Source organism: Hirundo rustica, chromosome 6 (genome assembly GCF_015227805.2).
Source record: "Hirundo rustica isolate bHirRus1 chromosome 6, bHirRus1.pri.v3, whole genome shotgun sequence".
NCBI classification, from domain to species: domain Eukaryota; kingdom Metazoa; phylum Chordata; class Aves; order Passeriformes; family Hirundinidae; genus Hirundo; species Hirundo rustica.
In genome coordinates, this window is record NC_053455.1 from 45,932,095 (window position 1) to 45,956,193 (window position 24,099).

Here is a 24,099-nt window from a genome sequence, read left to right on the forward strand (position 1 = left end):
TCTGTCCTGTCAGGGCAGTGACAGGGGTGGTTATTAGCTTTATTAGTATTTATTATTAATTAGTAGTATTAATTTTATTATTGTTTATTATCATCTTCTGTAAGCATTGGCATTTTTAGTGTTGGTATTAGCTATTAATACAATTATCAAAAAATTCTCCTGTTGGGATCTATTAAATTCTATTTACAATATTATGTTTTAGGATCCAGTAGTATAATCACCTACCACAACCTCAAACTACGATTATTCATTAGAAAGAATAGCAGATTTATTAGCGTTGGTAGTCATCAGCCTATTATTAGCTGCCGCGGGGGTGCAGGTGTGCGCTGTTGCAGGCTCCGTGGGCCTGTGGGCTGGCCGGGGGCGGGTGAGGCGGCGGGAGCAGGGCCATGCCCGCTCGGTGCCGATGCTGGGGACGCTGCGCTGCCTTTGCCGTGCCGCTGGGGATGCTGATGGCCCGTGCCGCTGGGGATGCCCCGTGCCGCTGGGGATGGATGCTGGCCCGTGCCGCTGGGGATGGATGCTGCCCCGTGCCGCTGGGGATGCCCCGTGCCGCTGGGGATGGATGCTGGCCCGTGCCGCTGGGGATGGATGCTGCCCCGTGCCGCTGGGGATGCCCCGTGCCGCTGGGGATGGATGCTGGCCCGTGCCGCTGGGGATGGATGCTGCCCCGTGCCGCCTGTCCCGCGCGCAGTGCGGGGCGCGGCCGCGCGGTGGCGCTGGCGGCGCGGCGGTGTCGCAGGCGCGGGGAGGGAGCGCGCTCCCGCCAGCGCCGGGCCCGGCTCCGGCCGCAGCGCCGCGCTGCTCCGCACGGCGGGCGGGCAGCTTCAGCCGCCCTGCGCTCGGCTCGCAGCGGAGATTCCGGCCGAAAACGCCGCAAGCGTGTCCGCCCGTGCGGGGGTGCGGGCGCGGCTGGCTCGGGAGCGGCGGGGTGAGCGAGCCGGTGCCCCCTGCCGGGCTGCTGTGCGTTCCTGCCGTGCAGGGGGTAAGGCAGGAATGGAACTGTGGACATTTATGAGCTCTGCCCCCACGCCCCATTTCCAGGAGACGTGAGCTGAAGGTGGAGCACAAACCGAGAAGGACGGACTGTCCTGTTCAGCTGTGTGTCCTTAGGGACGGCCTTTCCCACCCCCAGAGGGAAGTTAGCACCCTTTCTGCAGTACTCTCGTGGGGTAGTGTCCGTGACCGCTGGAGCGCGGTGTTTCTAAGCGTGGAGCTGTTGCTTTAAAGGGATTTCTCTTTCTCTTTGAAAGGGCTTCTGCGGTGTTCCTGATCAAGGTGCAGCTGCCATCCCCACAGTTCAGGTCTCTCGGTGCTTCCCCCTCTCTCCAGACAGGAGCACAGGCATGTCTTGCTTTGGACCTGGAGATTTCAGCCGTGCTAATTGCCCTTTGCAGCACTTAGCTCAGCTTCTGGGGCGGCCAGGTGGTCGGCACAATTTGCTCAGCAATAAAAAGGGAAACAGCTGTAGTGGTAAGTGGTTTCTGCAAGGGTCCAGCTTTGGGCTGTCACTCTGTTCCTGCTGTTTCAAACGAGATGGGTACTTTATGCTCCCCTGCAAGGCTGCTGCTAACCCCGAACCAGTTCCCTGACATGCCCTTTCTTCTCCTGCCATTTACCTAGGGGGAAATTTCCCCCTAGGGGGGCCGTGGTGCCCCTTTCTTTTGCCATTTATGAAGCCTTCCTTCAGTGGTGATTGTAATGCCCTCGTTTTCCTGATGGGCTGGGGCTGAGCACGGCTGCAGCAGTGGAGAGAAAGTCGAGGCTCAGGCAGTGATACTCTCCTCCCTGGTGAGACAGGACAAATACGGCCTGCTTGGGAAATGGCAGAGGGGAATGCTCTCTCCTTTCCTAGCTGGCCACGGAGGCAGCGGGGAGCAGATTCATGTGGTGCCTTCAAAGACGACAAATTCCTTGAGGGGAGGGAGCATAATGCTCTCAAACGAGCTGTAATCACCTGAGCAGCAAGGATGCTGATGCCCCCCAGACGCATTCAGTGACTCATTCCAGCATCATTCCAAGTGCACATTCTGGGGTTCTGAAGCCCTCTTCACGCTCCGCAAAGGAGGCCGCTCCTCCTGCGTTCCTGCTGCCGGCATTAACTGAAGGGAAGCTGCAGGGCCGAGGCCATCAGGATCAGCAGCTTTCCCTCTTCTGATTACGGCTCCTCTCTGCAAAAATGAGCTGCTGAGCACAAGGCATTTCCAGGCTTCGTTTTTCTGTGTAGTGAGCTGTGTTGCTGACAAGAGAAGAGCAGTTTCTACCCACGCGGGGTGTAGGGAGAGCCCCGTGCCCTGGCGGGGCCTGATCCTGCCGCCGGCTGCTCTCTCCCCCTGGGACACTGGGACAGCAGCAGCCAACCCTGCCCCCCTGCAGTCCCAGACGTGACTTTGAGGCTGTCACATGTGTCCCTGGCAGGCACGGGCAGAGGGTGAGGGTCACACTGAGCCCCTTGCACCCCTGGGCTCAGGGACAACCAAAGCAGGCCCTGACACCGGGGTGCAGAGGTTGGGAGTGAGCCTCTATAGCTGTGACCTTACGTGCGTGTTTGTGCAGCTGTAGATCTGCCACACTGGAGGGTTTCCACTGCCCACAGAAACCCTTACAAGTAGGGTTTGTGTTTCTTACTCTGCTCAGAAAGCCTGGAAGCCCTTTATCCCAGAAGTCTGACACCAGAAAAATGTGCTTGATCCTTCCAGAGTCAAGGTTCCCCTCTCCCTCCTCCCCAGTTCCTGGGAGAGCTTCCTGTTTAATCATCTTTTTACCCTCCCAAGCAGTTTGTAGTGACTAGTTGCTTTCCCATGATATTTTACATGCTTTGATCCCTTGCTGCCCATTTTGGGAAGCAGAATTAAGCAACGATGACCTGAAATGTGAGGCACCGGCCTCGGGTTTTGGCCTTCAGCTGCTATCTTCACTCCTGGAGGATGTCAGCTCTGTTCCCTCCAGACTAAATAACAGCTAATGTCACTACAAAATGACATCTGAAGCCGTGTTCCTCCACACCCAGCTCTTGTGGTTCTTCTCTTGTGTACTATTCCTCTGTTGTATACTGAGCATCAGCAGGACCTATTTTATATTCACCTAAATTAAATCTTGTCCCATTTAAATGTATCCAACTGTCTGAGATATCCCAGGCTAAATCACATTTTGTCTTTGTGTTTTCCATCCGCCTTCCATCATCGTTCCATAAACATGATCAACATTACAATTTATTTCCTTTTCCTCCTTCCTCCCTCTCCCACCGCCCTTTTCCAGGTTTTTAATAGCAGCCAGTTAAAGGCTGACGTGCTCTTTCCTCTGCTCAACGCCTCGTGCTCTGCGGATGGGCTCATGAATGATTCAGTTGTTTAGGCTCTAGCTGGCAGTTGTGGCAGGATTACTCAAAAGAAACATCTGAGGTTTGTCTACAGTTCCAGACTGAAAAATCCTGAACCCCAAAACAGGGAGCAGAGCCCTAAATCACGGAACAGTGAAGAAGGTTGCATATGTATTAAATAGATTTTCACGTGTGTTTCACAGTTCACTTACCACAGGTAATGTCACGCTATCAGGCTATAAAAATCACAGTTCCAACAAATGTGAGCTCTTGGCCCCTCTACACCAAGAAACCAACTCTGCCTTCAGGGAGTGAACTGAATTTAAACAAACGTGGGCGAGAAGAGGCCGCACTTCACAAGCAGAGCAGTGGGTTGGTGGGGATGTGGTTTTGGTTCCGACTGGAATACAGGAGTTGTGTCCCCAGTCTGCCTGGAGGTTTGAGGACGCCTCTTGTACTGGGGTTTTTTGGCAGAGCTGATGACCCCTTTGGTGAAATGAGCAGCTAGCCAGGTTTTACTGGTGCTGGATGGGAGTGGGGTTGCAGACAGCAGTGCAGGAAAAGTCCATTCTGCACCTCCTGAGTGAGAGCTGTGCTCCTTCTCACCTTTGAGCCCCAACCAGGGCCTGCTCCGCCCGACAGACAAATTAATTCCTAGCAGTATTTCCTTTCCCTTGTCCTCTTAGATTGAAAACTTCCTTTTAGTGCCTGTTCAAGCTGTGCCAAGCTCCACGGAGCCCCAGTCGCAGCTGCACCTCTTCAGCTCTGCCTGTAATGTAAGTAACAATAAAAATACTGCTCCAAAGGAGTTATGACCCCACAAAACTGCTGAACTCTGGTGGCACTCCTCTTCTAAAACCATTCTGGTTTAGTATCAGTCATTTTTTTCTGGTTTCACATAGCCTGGAGCTTTGAGTAAACTTGATTCTGCTCTTGAAGGCAGATTTTTCTGGAATGTGGATGCAAATAGCATCTGCTCTCCATGCACTGCTGCTCTTTTTTCACTGCTTTAGGATTCAGAGTCTGTCTCAGAGACAGGGTCCAAGGATGCTGCTTGTCTCCCTGGGGAGGACCAGGTGCTGCCAGGCTGTGGGTTAACCTTTAGCAGGAACTAGGCTGGAGCAGAGAGGGGATTTGGGGAGAGGGAGACAGTTCCTGCTTCACCTGCTTTGAGCCAGTTCAGGGGAACAAGTTCGCCATTCTGGTCCAGTTTTTAATACCACTTTTCCCCAGGAATGGGTCTTGGAGGAGGCAGCAAGCCACAGCCCCCTCAGGCGCTCCCACCTGCCCCACACACAGGCCCTGCAGGTAGGGGCAGCCTGGCTGGCATCACCTGGGCAGGGCTCAGGAGCCCTGGGCTGTAATTAAGGCAATGATGGTTTTAATAAGGCATAATCGAGTTAACGGCTTTTTTTCAGTCTACATCCTGGATAACCTAAAAACCAAGCTCTGAGCTTGTTTTGGGGGCTTGTAGGAGGCAGACGTTCACCCCTTGTTTCCTCCAGCTAATTAATCCTGCCTCCGGTCCTGCTAGAGGTGCCAGGAGATGCCCCTGGTTGCTCTTTATAAGCTTGGTTGGTGCCTGAGGGTTACTTGAAGGCTTGAAGCTGCTCCCCAGCATCTCTTTGCAGGGCTGGGTCTTCCCTTCTGCTCCTCTAATCCAGGAGAGGGGCTCTGGCACCGGCCATGTGGTGGGAGATGGGAGCCACCGTCCTTCCCGGCCACCGCAGCAGGAGCTCGGTGCTGATGGAGGCCGGGAAGCCTTGTGGGATTAATTTGGGGCTGCTGTTTGCAGCGTTGACAAAGCTGAGGCTGGGCAATCGCCTCCAGGTGAGGTCAACCCTAGACCTGGTGCTCCAGCTCTCGAGTTCTTTGTGGTGGCCCAGATCTCGGTGGGAGTGCTTCTTCCCGACGGTGGCCGCCCTGTCCCGCGAGCCTCCTTGCACGGGGTGCAGCGGCAGCTGGGTGGTGACCGAGGAAGGGGCATCTGCCAAAGGCTGGGGATGAGCAGCAGAGCCAGGAGCAGGCACGTGGCACCTGGCCCAGCGCCCTGTTCCTGTGCTGTCCCTGATGGTTGCTGGGGAGCCCCGCAGCCACGCTCTCCTGCCCTCACAGGCGGCTTGCAAAAGCATCTCAGCTCTTCCTAGACATCCAGCCCCAGTCATCTGGTGGGATTAAATCCAGCCCCTATTACATCTGCCTAAAAGTTTCCTGGGGACCTGGGGCTCAGCTGCTCCCTGGAGTAGCATCTCACGGTGTCTCTGTAACTCAGGTACCAACACGACTTTAATACAACTTTTTAAAGTATGCATTTGTATCTTGTAAGCCCTTGAGTACAGCAGAGTCCCTTTTATATTGAAATTCAGGATTCTCAATAACATTTTATTATGAGGATTGCTATTTTTGGAATTGCTGTTACTCTGTTATGAGCAAGGCACCTAACATCCTTCAATATGAAATCATTAAGGGCACAGCAGAGTTCATTACAGGGGCATTTCACTGGATTAAGAACAAATCAATACCACACACTAATATCACAGCCTGCTACCTGACTTTGGTTGCAAATAGCACATCCAGAGGCAGATGCTCTTCTTTTGGCCTCTTGTGCTCTTCTTCCAATATCTTATTTACTGTTTCCCCCCAAGCTGTTGTGATGGATTTATGAGCAGACAAAATCCAAAGGTTATTTTTCCTTGAGCTACCTGAATATTGTAGCTTTTAAAATAAAGAAGAAAGAAATAACCAGCTTAAGTTCGTGATATTGCAGTAACCTCATATGCAATATGACTTCCCTGCTTCTGGAACCTGGCTGAGGGAACTGGGATTGTTTTGCCTGGAGGAAAAGGAGGCTCAGGGGTGACCTTAACACTGCCCACAGCTTCCTGAAAGGAAGGTGTAGCCAGGTGGGGGTTGGTCTCTTCTCCCGGGCAACCAGTGACAGGACAGGAGGACACAGTCTAAAGCTGTGCCAGGGGAGATTCAGGTTGGACATAGGGAGGAATTTCTTCACAGAAGGTGATTAGACACTGGATTGGGCTGCCCAGGGAGGTGGTGGAGTCACTGTCCCTGGGGGTGTTTAAGCAAGGACTGGGTGTGGCACTCAGTGCCATGATCTGGTTCACATGAGGTGCTCAGTCACAGGCTGGGCTTCATCCTCCTCACAGATCTCCCAACCTAATTGATTCCGTGAACCCCCTGGAAGTGGAAGTTTGGAAGGGAGTGAAGGCCTGGAGCTCTCTCTGGTTGTGTTTAGTTGATCACGTTCAGAGTTTAGAATAAGTTTCAGATGGTTTGAGTTAGGAATGCACCTGAGGGAGATGGGATGGGAGGGAAAAAGGATGATAATTTATAAGAAGTCTCCAATAGGAGGAAGAACTCTGCTGTCCAAGTATCTCCTGGAGAATTTCCTTCTTTTATGGAGATGTGCCCTGGTTGAGATGTGGAAGCAGTAGAGTTTGTTGGCCTCCTGGGCATGCTGCTCTGGCTGGGGGTGAGGGTAAACACAACTGCTGTGGTGGGTCTGGGCCAGTTTGGCCCAGCCATCATGAAGGACCTTCAATCAGGCAATGCATGACCACCGTGATCCTGGGTGCAGGCTCCAGCTTTGTTCTGGACAGCACAGATCCCAGTCCCGGACCCGGCCCACGGCAAGTTTGCCCACGGTAGTTTGAGACAAAGGCAGGATAAAAGGGGTTTAACCATGGGGGTGCCAGGCTGGCAGGAACCCCCAGCCAGCCTGGCTGTTGCTCAAACACCAGGAACCATATCCCAGGATGTAGCTGAAATGGGAGTTTCTCCTTGGTGCTGCTCCCAGCTCCTGCAGCAGCACGTTCATTTGGTTCAGTCGCAGCTCAGGTCGCTGACGTGAAAGTTGCCAAGGCCAATGGCATCTGTTTCTCTTTATTTATTAGAAGCAATTTTTCATCAGTGGAATTTAATGATTAGTTTTTTGCTTTTTAAAATGTTGTTTAATGGAGGAAAGCAGCCATTTGTTTAGGCTGCATTTAAGGCTGAGTGCATCCAAAGGGGCTTTTCTTTAAGCTGTTTTGACAATAATATTAAAAAAAAAAGTCAGGTTGGTGAAGTGTGGAGCTGTAGGCCTTCTCTGTAATGATCTGAAGCACTCAAGCCCTTATTAACTTAATGCTTTCATTTACTAGCTCATTCCTGGAGGAAGACCTCCTAGTCAAACTGCTACTGCCTTTTTAAAAAAAATAAAAGTTAGTAATTGCTTCAGTGGCACATCTCATTACAAGGAAAGGCCTACAGCCTCGAGCAGCACTCATCTGATTTTTGTTTTTAAATTTTTCCAGGGGAATTTCAGCAAAACCTTTTGTTACACCTCCAGTCCAAGTGTTAGCTACTGCATTGCTGCCTATAAATTTATAAACTCAACTTTAAAAGTTCTGAATTCCCACTCTCTTTGGAAATGGGAGGCTCGAGGGCTTGGCTGTACCCTCTGTGGTATTGGTGAGGAGCAGGGCAGAGCCCAGCAGCTGGTGGGAAGGGGCTGCTCAGTGTTGGGAGGAGCACACCCTGTTCCACCAGGGCAGCCTTTAGCCCTGAGTAGGTGCCACTGCTCTGCTCACCCTTTCTTTTACCCCCTTGTTCCATAAAGTGGATGTTTCTCCCTTCTCCCTCCTATCACTGCCTGGGAAGGAGCACACTTTCACACGCACTGCTGGAAGGAAAACTCCAATAAAAAGGAAAAAAAATAAGGGGGGAGGCACTTTAAGGCAGCTTTCAGTAAATAGCCGGTGATAATTGGGTTTTAGCTGTGTTCTTACAAACCTTCTGGATTGCTGGGTACAGTGATGCTGCTGATCTCTAAATTGCTGCAAAAGCTCAGGGCAGCAGCTCTCCATCAGCAGTTCCCACACTGGGCTCCGCTTAGTGTCAAAAAGTGATTTTTAAAAAATCTAATTAAAAATACTCCATTAGGATTTGAGGATATATGAGAGGGGTTCCTGATAAGGAGGATGCAAGACGACACCAGGGGTTGGGTGAGGTTAGGCTACTCCTTGTTGCTCATCTCTAATGGTTTCTGAAGAGTGGGATGTGCCATCCCAGAGGTTCAGAAAGGGAAACTGAGGCATTGCAGTGGTTGCCCAAGGCTCACATTAACTGTGTGTTCTTGTCAAGGCCTGTCCTGAAACACACACCAGGAGCTGAAGCGTTTTTCTGTCTCTGAAAGACACGAGCAATGACGTTACGTGGAGGTGGGCAAACTACTGCTGCTGTGGGCAGCCTGGAGAATGCAAAGAGAGAGCAGAACAGGATGGACCCAAAGTACTTCAGGAAAGATTCCCGTCGAGCTTCATGCACTTGGAACGGCTCTCTGGAGAGATGTTGGCAAGGAAAGTGACATTTAGGTAATCTCTGAAGAAATTCAAAGCTTGTAGGTGCAGCTGTGGTGAGCCACTAGAAAATATGGAAAGCAGCAGCTTACGAAAGGTCAGTATCTAAAAGTGGGTGCTGAGCACAGCTGTCCTACTCCTGGCACTGATTTATTTAAAGCTTTTCTAGAAGTACTTAATTTCTTGGAGTTCTTCAAGTAGACTTGCTTTTAAAAGAAGGAGATCTGATTTCCAGAGAGAGGGTATTCAGTATTTATTCTTCCTAGGTCTAAATCCAACCTGTGGGATGGGCGGTGTGTTAATTCAAAATCACCGGTGCCCATAGAAGGGCTTGACCACAGCCTTTTCCACTTGCTTTGTTAAATAACTGCCAGGGTTCTTGAGCTCCCTAAAGTCTGTGGGCTTTCAGCTTTTTGTCAGCTGTTCCGTGCCTTTCTTTGATCATTAGTTGTTCATCTCCTAAAGATCAGGGAATAATGAACCCATTTTATTGAAACACTTGCATCGTATTTGGGAGGGATAAATGCAGGGCTTTCCTGCATGGATTTTCTGGCTTGGCAGTTTCAAGACTCAGTGTTGAGCACAGGAGCAGATCTATCCTGAAAGTACTTGTGGGAAAACTCGCGTGGTGCTTGGGATCTCGGTGGCTTCACCCCAGCTGCTTGTGACCTACAGGAGAAGACAAGGTGTAGCTCACCACAAAGGATGACTGGCAGGATCCGGAAGACGTGTCTCCTTGGAGAAGGAGAAATCAGATTAGGGGTGTAAACCCTAACATTTTCTGCATGGCTTGGCTCTACATTCCCTATATATTTCTGAAAGGAAGTGTGAAGGAAGCAATGAGGGTTTAAACAAGACCTTCTCCCATGTAAATAATGTGCTGCTTCCAAACACCAGCCCCAAGAAAAGCCTTGCGGCTGGCCCTGAGTGGCAGGAGTCACTGCAGCTGAAGGTAACTTCTTACCTTTTATTTTCTTCTCTGGCCTTATGTGTCACTGAGACACACAAAGCAATCACACGCAGACAAGAGATTTTCGCAGAGGTTCTTCTGATCCAGCTCCCAGCTGAAAGAGCGGAGAGAAGAAAAACCCCTTTGTTTATTTTTTTACTTTTTATACATTTGTGGGTCTAGCAGAAGATTGGCTTTTTGGGGTTTCCACCCCTCAGCCTCAGTGGCCAGACGAATTGTCAGTTACAATTGTTTTCAGGTTAGAAATATGCAAACAAAAGACAGAGAATGAAAAACAAAGGATTTGTTTATATTACTTCTGTGGGAAAGGTAGAAAACTGCTCTTAATATTGTACAGTAACTAAAAGATCTGACTCCATTTATGAAAATCAAAAGGCTAATAAAGAAACTCAGAAAAACTAGGGTAACACTTATGTGCTAGAGGTGCACATGGGTGAAGTCTGCAGCAAGATCTGAAAGTTCTTTGAGTGCCTAAGGTCTGGGCACCTCAAACAGCTTTTCTTAGCAGAACTTAACAAAATGAATTAATTCTGGACGCCTGAGTGGTGTAGGGCACCACAGGCTGCCAGGTCATTGTAAGTCACACTGAAGTTAATGAAAAGACTCCCACAGACTTCAGTGGGTGACGCATCAAACCATCCAGCATGGCAGAGCCAAAGGCTTGGCCACGTGCTCCCTGTCCTGGGTTTTCAAACATCTTTATTGTGCTGTCCCCACTGAGCAATTAAAAATGCTTTCTCACTGGCTGGAGGAACTGAATAAAAACTGGGGCTGAAAGCGAAGCCACAATGTAAATCACGGTGCAAATGCACTGAAGGGGAAAGCAAATTTATGTTCATATTTTGGGCAGCCAGAGCCAGGTGGAAGCAACATTATCTTGGAGATGTTTCAATTGAGAAGTTTCAGTAATAAGAAAATCTTGCTGGCTAATTGAACTCAACTGGATGTACACGTGTCTGCTCTGAGAGATGTCAAGAGATGCTATTTTCTTTCAGGATCCCTACTGAAGTTAGAAACTATTTGGAATTACACTAATTTTAGAGAAAAATAGGCTATTTGGTTCTTTGTAGGGGTGTTTTGTGTTTGTTTGTTTGGTTGGTTTTGGTGTCAGTGCAAGGATTGATTTTTCTTGTAAGGTCATTTGCAGGGAAAGAGGTAGCTCCTGTTCTTGATTCTCACAGATTATCATCAGTGAAATGTAGCTGTGTAGCCACAGGGCTAGTTAGACATCTTGATGGAAATACACTGCTATGGGGGTTTGCGGGATGGTTTTAATCAGGGTTTTGAGAGTTTTCATATTTCTTCATGTAGACAAGAAACGTATACAAGAAGTCAGACTTTGGTATCTAATTCCAGACTGCATTTAGGGAAAAGTCATGGGAAGAACAAAAGCCCGGCACACATCTCTCAGTAAATCACCCTGGGGTGAGACCCTCACAAGAGATGGTTTTTCAGAGCAAAATTCCTTACGAGATACAAAACCTGAGGCTCATTACAGATTAGCACAAAAGCATTTCACCTCCTTCCTGCAGATGGACTCAGAATTATGATAAAGACGGTGGGGTTTTTTTGCTTAAAATTGTAATTTCATGAACCATAAAGCTTTCCAAGCAGACACAGCTCGGTGCTGACGCTCCAGATTGAAGCAGGACGCTGAGCTCCATAAGGAGGTTCCTCTGTACTTTCATGACCTCAGCTCCCACCGTGTGTTGCGGGCACTACTTGGTTATTTCAGTACGATTGTGGTGTGTGAAGGGAGGCTGTGGCTGGGTGACAGAGGGTCTTCTGTCACACTTCTGATGGTGACTGCTAGCTTTCCCAATACCAGGTCTGCTGGCTGTGGCTGGGCTAGAGCTAACTCTCTTCACAGTGGCTGGCATGGGGCTGTGTTTTGGATTTGAACACAGGGTTGATAAATACAGAGATGTTTTTGTTATTGCTGAGCAGAGCTCACACAGAGCCAAGGCCTTTTTCTGCTTTTGGTGCTGCCATGCTGGGGAGGAGGCTGGGGGTGCATGGGAGGAGACACAGCCAGGACAGGTGAGCCCGAGTGACCAAAGGGAGATTCCAGACCAAATTGTATCAGTATGTAAAGTGAGGGGGAAGGAGGAGGAAGGGGGAAACATTTGGAGTGATGCCATTTGTCTTCCCAAGAAACTGTTACTGCTGATGGGGCCCTGCTCTCCCGGGAATGGCTGAGCACCTCCTTGCCTATGGGAAGCAGCAAATTAATTACTTGTTTTGCTTTACTTGTGTGTGCTGCTTTTGCTTTCCCTATTAAACTACCTTTATCTCCACCCACGAGTTTCCAGCTTTTACCCTTCTGATTCTGTCCCCAGAGAGAATCGTTCCTGCTGGTGGGAAATGAGGGAGTGGCTGTGTGGGGCTTAGTTGCTGCCTGGGGTTAAACTACGACCTGGGTTAGTGGGAGCCCTGCAACAGCTTTTCAAGACAGCCTTGAAAACTGTCCAAAATGCCTTTACATGTAAAGTGAGTAAGTGACTGCAGAGGAGTGATGGGGTTTTTGTATTTTTCAAAAACCTTCCAAATGACAGAATTCTTCATGTAATTAAGGACTGCATATTCAGTACCTTTTTTTTTTTTTTTTTTTTTTTTGCAGTGCAGCCTGTCTGTTGATTTTGTTAAGGTCTTCTTTTTCTGGTTGAGGGAAAACTGAAGCTTTTTTATTTCTTCTGTGTATACGCATCTTTTACATTGTCTTGAAAAAGTGTGGTTGTTGTGAGCATATTTAATGGCTCTTCCCAAAGACATCTGGCAAGTTTGAAAGCAGATCCAATACTCTTATGTTATTAACTGCTGCAGAAGGTAGCACAGGGGAAGTGACAGCAAAAAGGGAATTATTTTCCTAGTTATCAGTGAGCAGCGGTGAAAAATGGGATTTATAGAAATCCATTGAAAATTTCAGACTCTTTCTGCAACAGGACTTAAGCTCTGATTCTGCTCCTAACCCTCCCAAGGACAAAACTCTTGAGATAACTTTTCACATGATCACAATAAACTGTTTGCTTTACCACATTAGAGGAATGGCCTTTTTTTTTTTTTTTTTTTTTTTTTGTTAATGCTGCATTTGCAGACTCCTGAGGAAAAGCTGTGATGCACACAGGGTATCAAGCATGAGCTATTGTCAGTGCCTGCTGTGACTTAGTCTTGCTGCTCAGGTGTTTCTGCGGCTCCTTGGGTAACATCTATCTGAGGGAGTGATACCAGACTGCCATTGGCTTCCACTGCACCCTGGTTTTGAGAATAGTAATGACAGCAACCAAGGCGGGTTTTTTTCCTTTTCCTTCACATTTTTTGAACGAGGCCTGCCGTGTTTTTGCAAGCTGCATTTTCATTACTAAGTATTTAGGGGCCCTAACTCTTCACATCAGACAACTTGGCACCCACTTTGAAAAGAAACATGTTATTCTAAAGCAGAAAACGAGATTAGAAATTTGCTTTTGCAGAGAGAAACCAAGTCCTGTCAGCTCATCTAATCCAGTTCCTTGGCAGTGACGCGGGCCAGCTTTCTGCACGGCATTCCTGCGCGGCTGCCTCTGCCAGACGTTCCCGTCTGGGCTGCTGCGCTCCCGCGGCGGCTCACGGAGCGAGCGCGGGGCCCGCCGATGGATCTGTGAACAGGCTGGCACGCAGGGCTGTCACACCCCACTCTGACAGGGAAACGTGTCCTACACGAGTTCATTTGGGAAAGGTCATCCTCTGGTGCAGCGTCCCTTTTACAAAATAGCCTGAGAGAGAAGTGAAGGGCTTTTTTTGGTTTGTTTTGATAAAGTGTGTTCGGCTTGCTAATACAGCAGGCATGCAGAACATAAGCTACTCAACCAACTATGAAACAAATGCTAGAATTAATTGCTTAATTCTCTTTGCATTAGGGTACAGCACAGGTTTTAATATGTCTTCAGTGAAGAATTGCCGATTATGAGAAACATCTACTACTGCCTTGTAGTAAATTGAAAAGCAAGTTCAAGTGTAACAATTGGTTGGGTGATAGCCAAAGGCAAGCAGCAGTCCTGCCTCTCGTTTTGTGAGACAATCTAGTTTCAAGCTTTGTCGGCACAAGTTTGACCCAGTAAGGACATTCAATAATTATTATTTCCGTAAACCTGCGTTTGTTCAAACCGGATTCTTTGTACTACAGAAAAGAATCCACAGAGATATTTCTTACCCTGCAGCTGATACATGAGTGCCAGAAGTTTAACTGCACCAAGGAGCAATAGACTGCATCCTAAGGAATTACCATCTTTTCCAGCCCATTCTCTACTGGGCTGCTGTAATGATGAACTAATGCTGCATTTGCACAAATGCACCAGACTGCACAGGCGTCAGAATGGGTTTCCTCCACTTCCAGGTAAGATGGGTGTGTCTGCCTGTGCACACACCATGCGCAACGATGCATTTTCTGCATGTCACAGAACAGAGTGAAAACACGATCTAACTTACAAGCTGATTGTGCAAGAGGAAGGTTGAGACCCCGGGGCAGGGTTGGTGCCTGTCTGGGTGCTGGTGACCTTCCCCCGCCCTGCAGCTCCGGCTGCCCTCTCTTCATTTCAGCCCCGCTCCGCTGGGCCAGGGCAGCACCGCAGCACACGCACAGCGCAACGTGAAATCACTGAAATGAGCGGTGGAAAGCGTCTGTAGCAGCCACAGGGGTGCAGGTGCTTGGCAGCAGCAGCACTTTGATCCTGTTCACACCAGCATGCCTCAGTTCTCACATCCAGTGCTCTCCGTGGAGACACTCAGACATGTTTTGCTTAAATGAAGGCACTGCACCATCTGAATCACTGTTTCTGTGGTACAGCAGCCCCAGTGTTTGATAAGGACTGGGGCAGAGAAATCAGTTGACTTTAACTGCGGTGGGAAGTGTTCTCTGTGAGCTCCAGCAGCTTTCCAGAGCAATGCCTCACAAACTTACCCACTCCCATGTCCCCAGAACCACAGTTCAGTCCTGTGTTTCTAACCCTTGCCTGCCTGTGCAGGACACTCAACTCGGTACTTAAGGTACCTCTAACCTTAAGATAACCAGCAAGATCCAAGCATACACTTTTTATCCAGAAGCTGTAGGAAGGCTACGTTTATTTCAACATTTTAATGAAATATAATGGTTTTTCTACATGAACAAACATTTGGTTTTACTGGCAGAAGCATCTAGAAGTTCACAACTCCACACACAGATTTAAGAAGCATCCAAACTTTTAATCCCTAAATCTTGGCTAAGTGGACTTCATCATTCCTTTGTTTCCCTGAAATACGTTAGTGGCTCGGGGCAGTATTTTACCCAGAAGATAAACATCTCTTGATGGTTGCACTACTGTTGGCTTTCATCCTTTACTGCCTGAAGTCCAGTTTTAAGTTTAAATTAGAGATACGTTCCGCATGGCTTGCAGCACACCGCTTTTTCCATCTCATTTCTCCAGAGGTGCATAATTCAAAAGCTTCTCAATCAGATCCACATGGGCGAGGAGCATTCTGCGGCAGCAGTATCTCTTCAAGCCAAGGGCATCCAGGGCATCTCTATTAACGAACAACAATTAAAAAACATAACGGATGAAGTGAGTCAGAACCACTTGTATGCGTTTCCTAAGCAACACACTGATTACTTTGAGCTCAGTCATATAGGAAAATTTGTTTGCAGTTCAAAGACAGACAGAAATTCATCATGTGCTGTTAATGCCCTTTTCCACTTAGTGCTGTTGACAGTGTTTGCCCATTCTCCAGCCGGCCAGAGCACAGGATCTGCTGCTGAGAAGGGTCCCCAGCTACCACAGCTTTCAGAGGGTACTGTTTTAATGTGTTCCTGTAAACTGAGGATGATTCTTCCCTATTTCACAAGATATATTTAAGATCTGAGCCACGCTAAAAAGGTGAGATATACAGAAACTAAAATAACTCGGAACGCAACCTCCCCCACAGCGGGATGCTAATTCTGAAGAGGGCTACAATCCTTCCCAGTTGCCATCAGAGAAGGCACTCAGTTATACAACCCACCCCCCACACAGATACAAGTAAGTATGTGCAGACTGGTCAGGAATCGGTGTTTTACAGTCTTTCCTCTGAATTCCTCTGGAGTGACTGCTCCAGATTCTTATGTTTGGATAGAGGATGTTATCCTAGCCTAAACCGCTGTGTGTGTTTTCCATGGCTGTGGCTATCAGACCTCTTATTGGTCATGATACTACCAGGATCTTTAGCTCCAACCTAGGAACCATAAAGCCAGTCTGACACTCCTTCAGAATGTGACATTCATGAGACATGACTGATCTCAAGTCTTTAGACTGATTTAATGCAGTGCAATAAAGCGCTTGCTCAAAACAAACCTAATTTCCTGGAACTAGTAATTCTCCTGTAGGAATAAGCCAACGGATACTTTTCTAAAATACAAATGACTGAAAGGAAGCCTCTGCCTAAGCTGGACCATGGTAAATGCTTTGGCTTCAAGCAGTACAGTCTAACTCCAGGAGCCAACTTGCACAGCTTCTCTGACGTCACTCAGTCCTCGCAACTGTTGGTAGTGCAGCAGGGCTGCTCATTCTACGACAGCACCTACAAAACTTGTTCTAGAGAAGTATAAGAACACTGTGGGGCGTTTTAAAGGATGTATAAATAATTCAATTTTCTGAAACACTTGAGAACAAAAGCACCTGATGTCTGTTGATAGGTAAATTTTAAGAGCTATCTGGAGAGTTCTGAACTCTCATATGCGGTTATCAGAGATGCAAAACACCAACATTAGTCACGATTTCCAAAGTCATTCTATTACATTAAGACAACTTTAGTTGTATTTGCCTTTTCCTCCTGCTTCCAAGGACTTGTGGCAAAAGAGCGCTTTTAAGGGACAAACAGAAAGGTGTGGGTGTCTTTTTTAACTACTGATTCTTAAGACAAGTTTTCCATTTTGTCCACCCACTTCTTAAGCCCCCATTAACAATGATTCCAGCACTGCACTGTAGGAGTTTAGCTGTTTGATATCTCTACTCCTTACAACACCGTAACTGCATTAGTTTGAACAAACACCGCAGAATCAAGTGACCGTAACAGTTGTTTTCAAGTGAGCATTTGTCAATGACAACACAAAACTCCTACATAAAAGCAGAGGAATAATGAAGATGAGGAAAATATTAAAAATGTAATGCCTAGAATAAAAGTCAGAAGCGCTATCAAAAATGTCCTGGAAAACTGTAGTATAGTGAAAAATAACAACCCATGGTATTGTAATGCTTTTAACTCCATCTGTGAAAGAAATAAGCTTACCTGTAAAAACTATTAGGACCCCCAACCACTTGAATGCAAACCAAGTTATTTTCTTTCTACTTAACATCTACTCTCTACTTCAACATCACTTCAATTTCTAATATTTTTTCACTCCTCTGAATTGCAAACATCCATGGATATTTTTGTTTCATACTTAAACTTGATGAAAATGTAAGTATTTCTCAAGTTTTCTTCTCAAACCTTTGGAGGTAGTGTCATCATAGTTAGATTCTCCTTGAACTATTAGCAGAAACTCCGGCTATGCAAAGGATGCACAGACTTCTTAACACAGAATTGTTCTTAACACTTCTCCTTTCTCCAGCAAACCAGGACTTAAAAATAAGGTAAAAATGCATTAAAAAACCCCAAACCACTAAACACTTCTAACACTTGTAACTTTTTTCCTTCTCTCCCTTGAAAAAGCTGATCACGTTTGTGTCAAAATTGGGTATATGGAAGGGGAAGAAACAAGAAAATGTGTACAGTTACATATTTAGGAACGTTTTGGGTACAAGGGCCATGACTTGGCAACTTCCATACTGCTGCCCTGAAACATTCACTGGGGAAACAAGTATTTGTTGCCTATTCCAATTTCTAACCTCTGGTTAACGATCTCAGAATGTACCTGCAGTTTTCAGCCTCCCCACGTCTCTTTCACCTCGCCGCGGCCCTGCCCTTGTGCCTCAGGCCCTGCCTTGGCAGGGAGGCTGGACGGGATGATCTCCGGAGCTCCCTTCCCACCCCAACAGCTCGGGATCTTACGCACTGTGTACCTCACCTACGGCGTGAGTCCAAGAACAAAAATAAAACCCACCCTTCCGTGTACTCCGCCTGCAGAAGGCCAAGGTAGGCTTCCCACTTGTTTCCCACTATTTTGCCGCACGTGAAGCACCTGACCGGGATGATCATTTCTGCGCTGTGGCTGCAACGACACAAACACCGCGTCAAACCCCTGCGAAGCCCGGACGCCGCGCTCCGCACAGCGCGCTCAGGGCTGCGCTGCCCCACCCTGACCGGGGCTGTGGAGTGCGGACGCCCGGTCCCGAGGGCTCCTTGGAGGCGAGCGGCCGCTCCCGCCCCGCTCCCGCCCGGCACCTCCGCGGCCCCGCGAGCGGCTCCCACCGCGCGGCTCCTCCGCTGCCGATGGCCGCCGGCCGCTACCACCGCGCCCGGCCGGGGGAAACCGGGCCAGAGCCGGCCGGCCCGACCCTGCGGGCGAGCGGGTTGAGCGGTCCTACTCCCCCCGTGCTATTCGATGGTAGAAGCCCGCGGTACGGCGTCCCCGGCGGCCCAAGAGAGCGCGCGCGCGCGCTGCGCGGGGGGGGCGGGCTCGCGGCGGCGCTGGGCGCGCGGCGCGGTGAGTGGCAGCCGGGGCGCCCCGAGCGCTGAGGCGGCACCGCGACCGCCCTCGCGCCGCCTCCTCCCGCCGCGCCCGGGCGGGCACTTGTTGCATTGCGAGAGGGCTTCGGCAGCGGGCGGACTTCTCATCCCGTCCTGCCTGAGGTACCGCAGCGGGAAGCGCAACTGGTGGCCGCGGCGCGGCAGCTGCCCGCCCGGTCCGGCGGAGGGGTGAAGGGTGGGCATCCCGGCGGGCGGGGCTGAGGGACGAGCCGGGGCGTCCCGCCGCAGCCCCGCGCTCCGCCGCGCCGCGGGCAGGGGCGCCGGCGCGGCGCGTCCTTCGCTCCGCCGGGGCAGGTGAACGGCGGGCGGTGGGAACCGCCGCCGTCGCCGTGTCGCGACCCTGTCGGCGCGGCATCGCGGCGTCGCTCGGGGCTGTTCGCCCGCGGTTCGGCGGCTCCTTCGGGCGGGAGGCGGCGGCACAGCCCGGCGCGCAGCCCGCTCCCGGCGCTGCGGGGTTGCTCCGCGGCTCCGCACGGCCCGGACTGGCGATGTCTCTCTGGTGGCGCTCGCCCTCGAGCCCCGGCCGAGTTGCGGTGGCCGCGGGTTTGCCGAGAGTTTCCAAACTCCGGGGCCAGCCGGGACGCGGCGCCGTCCCGTTAACTCGCGATGCCGCTCCGCCCTGCTGTGACCTGTGCGTGGCTGCGCTCCCGGAGGTGTGCGCTGCCCCCGCGTACCGCCCGCCGTCGCGGCAGTGCCCGCACCGCGGGCAGCCTTGCGGCGGGGGCCGGGGCCGCTGCCCCGGCTCGGGGCGCGATCGACGGCTGGCTGCGGGCAGCGCGGCCGGTCGCGCTGGGCACCCGCGCCGGGGAGGTCTGGTGGCAGAGGATAATGCGTCTTGAAACTGCTTTACTCGTATTTCATTAATCTAAGGATTGGGGAAGCATTAGGCACGGACTGTGTGTGCTTAGCAGAGGGAAGCGTGCTGTGATGGGTATAAACTTCGGGGACAGGCACCGCTCTTCTGGAGACTCTGGGATGAAGCATTGCTCTGTCAGTCCTTATTGCTGTCTCGTTTCAGCGTTAGGGTTATGCTAATTGTCCTTGGGAGAGCAGAAATTCTCCCAAAGTGTTGTTATTTTCCTGCTAAAGTATCTGTGAATTGATACAGTGCACAGCGCAGAGCCATTAATGTCAGGCATATAAATAATTGTGTCTTAATGCACAGCTTATGGTAATACGCCTTTTGTGACTATTTTTTGAACGACTGGGTTATTGACCCTCTGCACAGAAATGCCAGACCTAACATGAACCGTAAAAGAGCAAATAGTTTTGTTTTAATAAATAAGGGTTTGAGGTTGAATGCGTTTTTACAATTCTGTTGCTAGTGAAAAGGCAGTAATTTTTGCAATCCCAGGAATAATTATGCGCAGTTGTGAATGGAGCGAATTGACTTGGCGTGGAGGGTAGACGAACCTCCTGCGATCTCTAGATTATGATCATTATTGTTATTGTAGGCCAGTGGGAGCCAAACTGTGTCTCTCCTTTTTATCCTTTGATTTCTTTCTTTTTTTGGGGGCTGGAGGGGGTGGGGAGCTGAGAATTTGAAGATTGTGCTTTGATGCATTATCAGCACCGGGGCTCCAAAGTAATTTTCTTACTGAACTGTGTGGTAAAAGGTATTTGTGTTTGGAGATGGAAATTTGCAATTGAGAGTGAGAAAGAGGGGCTGGAGCTGGGCTTCATAGCTAAGCCACATCATTAGACGTAGGTTAGCATTTTATAGCTGCCTTGTAGAAATGTGCTTGATTATTTCTTAAAAACAAAACTGAACTTTAACTTTTGAACTTAGTTCACATATCTGACTTTGCTTAGCGTCTTTTTTTCAAAGAAAAATGTACTCAGCTTGTTTGGACACCATTACTTTAACTTTGTCATGTCTTTTCTGGGTAACCTGCTTTGGCTGGGTGATGGACCTAATGAACTAATAGGTCTTTCATGGCTGTAGCTGCTTTGATCCTAGAAATTGTAAAGATTTTTTATGAATTATGACCTGGAGAGACTGCTATGTACTGAAAACATTCTCTGCTTAACTTCATATATCCTCTGCTTAATCTGACCATTTGCCAAACTGCGGAAGTCTGTTTAGAAGAGCTGTGGGGGAATGTGCACACATGTGACTGTTTGGGAATTAGTCAGTGTTTTATGGGCTGTAGCTCACGCTGATTTTAGGAGAACTGCAGCTTGAGCCGTTTGGGCATTGCCAGCTTTCCACTCTTGTTTAGGTGAGCTGGTACTGATGACACTCAGCTGTAAGTGTTTAATGAAATCTGCCATCAACCATCCTTTTGAAGAGGGTGGAAAGAATTCAAGAATTCGGTTTCTTTAAGAATCCTTTGAAGAAAAATTGCAAGAATTGAAGTTTCAGTTCCTAGAACTAGAAGTGCAGCTCTTTCTCCCAGTAAGTTCTTAACCACATTTCTGGTCCCTTGCCACCTTCAATAAGCAGCAGTCCTCAAACTGCTGATTCTTTGGGCCTTCAGGCAGCCTGCTGGTCAGAAGACCCATTAGAGCCTCCTCAGCATTAAGCAGAAGAGACTGCCCTAGAATTAATCGAGTTGAAGAAAGCTTGAGAACTGTGGGCTGCTTTCTTGATGTGCAGCTGGAGCTGCTTCTGTCACGTGTGGATTTGTTGTGAGGCGGTGCAGATAGTACACCCGCCTTCTTCCTGTGATCTGAACAATTTCTGAAAGCTGACAGTGTTCTTACTCAGTGTCACTGTTAGGATGAGGCTCCTTCTTGGCATTTTTTGGTGGATTTAGATCTATAAAATGCAGCTAGGCATCACTGCTCCATGGCATTGTTAGTGATGTGTACTGAAATCCTAGGCTGGTGATGAAGGAGCAGACTGTACTTCCTGTTCTCCCAAACACAAAATGCAAGGGAAAATATTGCTGCTTGTTTAAAAAACAAACAGAAATGAAGCCAGTTAAGTGACCTGACTGATTGAACTACTCCTAAAATACTTTTATAGCTAGAGTGGCCATATGACCTCCTGCAGCTCATGCTGGCAGACTGTGTCTTTTTTGACCTTGCCTCTGTAATTAGGGCTGGAGGAAGGACTTGTGAGATCTCTGCACTTGAACTGGTAGCGTGAGAAACTGGTAGCTAAAAGGTATTTTTTACTTTGTTGACTGCAGTAGGTCAGGTTTAGGTGTGCACCCTCACGAGTCTGGAAAATTTTGACCTTTCACCGCTTTTCACCTCCTGTTGTCGTTCCCCTCCTTCTGACTGTGCTTATCCTGTGTCCGTGTAGATAATGACCAGAACTGAAGATGTGGGTCTTTTAAGATCTGACTTGCCAGTTGTATTCAAGGGTAGTGAATTGTTATTTAAATATAGGACTTTTCAGAAGAACTTGTCAGGGAAAGATTGTTTTAGTACTATTGATCATGATGCAGACTGCTATAAAGCAGTGGGTAGCTCTGTTGGCCCTGCTTGGAGTTAAAAGCTCTCTGCGCTGTTGTGCCCTGTGATCGTTTAGAGAAAGAATGTTAACAATTTTCTCTCCATCTCCAACTAACACTCAGAGTCCTGTGCACAATGGCAAAAGTATCACATTCAGTGTGTTACTCCTTGGATCCCAAGGAGGCCAGAGACGGAAGAATCCTAAAAGGAGGAGACTCACATGAATTGTGAAATGCGTGGTTAAATGGGACATTAGTCAGGAACTGAAATGTGACATGGAAAGTTTAATGTATACAAATAATTTACATGGCGGTAGAGAGTCAGAGCAAGAGGGAAAGATACAAAGACAAGGAAACAAACATGCAAGATGAAGCTTGGCTGTTATTTTTTCAGGCGCATTTCCCACTCCAAGTTTGCTAAATCCTGCAGACATACTCTTGGGCTTTCTCTAGTCTCGTTAACTACTCAGAGGTGTGTCACTCATCCTGTTCCACAAAAGGGGAAGGAAAGTGGCTCCCTCTGGAGCTAGCTATGGTGTCTTTGGAAGTCCTCCTGTCCCCTCTAAAGCATGAAGGCTTAAGGAGCAAAGAGTGAGATGGAATATACATTTGTTTTCCCCTTGAATTTTGGTGTTTTTTTTGTTGTTGTTGTTGTTTGTTTGTTTGTTTTGTATTTTTTTAGCGAGTGACTTTCTTCTCCCAGCCCCACAGTGCAATTGGGTGTAGTGATGTGATGGTAGGGAGGTGGGGAAGGCCAAGGACAGGCAGGGATGATGGAAGCAGGAAAGACTTGTCTGCTGTGTAGAGCTCTGTGCTATTAGTTGCCCCACAACTAACTGTTTAAGAGCTGCTCAGGATCCTGGATTTAATGAAACAAATACTGAAGCTGCTAAGCAAGGAGAAATGAGGAGAAATCTCTCTAAGCTGGGGATGTGACTGCAGCTCTACTATAATATCACATAAGCCTGATGCTGCTGATTTCATTAAAAGCGGCATTCAGGGCCTCAAAGCAGGTTTTAATACTTTCTATATGTTTTTTTAAATATGCTGACCTTATCTAGTAATCCTGTAATATTTGTTGCAACGAAGAACAGCTGCTGCATAAATACATATGTAATATCAGTTGCCAATTCTGTAAACTGTGCTGAGACTGTGACTTGTTTGAAGTGGGGTTGCTATTAAAAGGCAGGTGGCAAGATGTTTGTTTTGCACCTTGTTAATTGCTTGTTTTTCCTGCTGTAATTGGCTTCCTAATGGGGGCAGAATGCACTTGGTTTTGCACACAAAGCTTCATTAGTGACAACTGATGGAAAGGATTCAGAGGGTGGGATTTAGATGAAATATATATATATTGAGTAACAGATGTCTCTTGCTAAATAGAGTATATGAGGAAGTCCTGTGGATGCATCCAAAATTGCAAATGTTTTCCCATAAAATGATTTAAGATGTTCTAGTCTTAGGTATAAAGATTGCTGCCTATTACTTGAGAAAGGGGCAGAGATGTTGTTATTTATGTTATTTTTATGGGGCAGAGATTTTGTTCTGCTTCACTGGACAGCAGTTAGGATGCTGGAAGGGTGCTCTCTGCTCGGGACTCTTGGCACCCAGATATTCATAAAGATATCTTTGAGGATCTCTGTGGCATGTTTAGGGATTGCTCCTGCCAACAACCCGGGAGATGGTGAGCAGTGGTGGAATTCTGTAACTTTCTAAGATTTACGGAGCCATCCTTGCGTCTTGTGTTCAAGAGCTGTTCACTGGGCCCTTGGTGGAGGGACATGGCTATGGGGAAGCATAGCTTGACCATCCATGGTCCCAGCTGTGTTTACAAGTGAGAGTGGAGGTGGTGTTCTGGCTAGGGGTGGATGCACAAAGACAGTTCTTGTTTCAATAATGACTTTTTTTAATGTGATGTAAGAGAGCGGTCTGGGAGTCATCAGGATGGTCATCTGACACCACTGTGTCTGAGGCCATGAACAGATTTTTGTACTGTTCAGTTTAAGATGCTCTTGTACCTGCAGATGTTACTGTAAGTGAAAGGTGTGTGTATGTATGCACATGGATATAAAATTAATAATGAAAGGGTAAGGTGGCTCTGCATGCAAATGAAGCTCTCCTGCCCCCTCCTTTTCTTTTTTTTTTTTTTTTTTTAAGCACTGTGATGGGATTGAAAAACCGATCTGTCTATTCCCTACATTTCTGCTTCCTCAAATGCCAGTATTTAACTAGTTTAAGGCTGGATTTATCTGTCATGTTTCTTCTTAGTAAGGTGACTTCAAGGCAAAAGTATTGCCAGTCTTGGATTGACATATTTTATAAGAAAAAGTCTTTATTACATGAATATATCTCAGCCTAATTGACTGTTTCATGTCAGAGGGG

At 48.2% G+C, this 24,099-nt stretch overlaps 3 protein-coding genes across 5 annotated transcripts in view; 1 reads left to right on the top strand and 2 right to left on the bottom strand.

The window, feature by feature from the left end:
* Positions 1–298: 298 nt before the first annotated feature.
* On the bottom strand, positions 299–1,012 carry LOC120754218 (testis-specific gene A8 protein-like). Its single transcript, XM_040067570.1, has one exon. The coding sequence runs from the start codon at positions 1,010–1,012 to the stop codon at positions 299–301; it is 714 nt and encodes a 237-aa protein (XP_039923504.1).
* Positions 1,013–14,723: 13,711 nt separating this feature from the next.
* On the bottom strand, positions 14,724–18,099 carry POLR2L (RNA polymerase II, I and III subunit L). 2 transcript variants are annotated; one of them, XM_040067254.2, is made up of 3 exons: positions 18,011–18,099; positions 17,730–17,837; positions 14,724–15,178 (listed from the first exon to the last, which is right to left on the bottom strand). In XM_040067254.2, the coding sequence occupies exons 2-3, from the start codon at positions 17,822–17,824 to the stop codon at positions 15,070–15,072; spliced, it is 204 nt and encodes a 67-aa protein (XP_039923188.1). In that variant the 5' UTR covers positions 17,825–17,837; positions 18,011–18,099; the 3' UTR covers positions 14,724–15,069. The 2 variants fall into 2 exon arrangements, with proteins under 2 accessions (XP_039923188.1, XP_039923189.1); XM_040067255.2 differs by having other exon boundaries at positions 18,038–18,087.
* A 212-nt stretch (positions 18,100–18,311) lies between these two features.
* The window catches only part of TSPAN4 (tetraspanin 4), a 416,847-nt gene continuing 411,059 nt past the window's right edge, over positions 18,312–24,099 (top strand). Inside the window, exon 1 of one of the 2 annotated variants that reach the window (XM_040066857.2) lies at positions 18,312–18,418. Coding sequence is in view for 1 of the 2 variants with exons in the window: in XM_058420908.1 (XP_058276891.1) it covers positions 19,485–19,487 (3 nt within the window). In the remaining variant the exon portion in view is untranslated. Of the gene's footprint in view, positions 18,419–19,394; positions 19,488–24,099 lie in introns of those variants that run through there. The other variant, XM_058420908.1, reaches the window with a different exon arrangement.

What these genes read in the sequence shown, in the direction of transcription:
- LOC120754218 (XM_040067570.1), bottom strand. Translation starts at nt 1,012, where the DNA reads ATGTCCACAGTTCCATTCCTGCCTTACCCCCTGCACGGCAGGAACGCA.
- POLR2L (XM_040067254.2), bottom strand. Translation starts at nt 17,824, where the DNA reads ATGATCATCCCGGTCAGGTGCTTCACGTGCGGCAAAATAGTGGGAAAC. An exon ending in CAGGCGGAGTACACGGAAGG is followed by an intron (nt 15,179 to 17,729) that starts GTGGGTTTTATT and finishes GTTCGTTAATAG; the next exon opens with AGATGCCCTGGATGCCCTTG.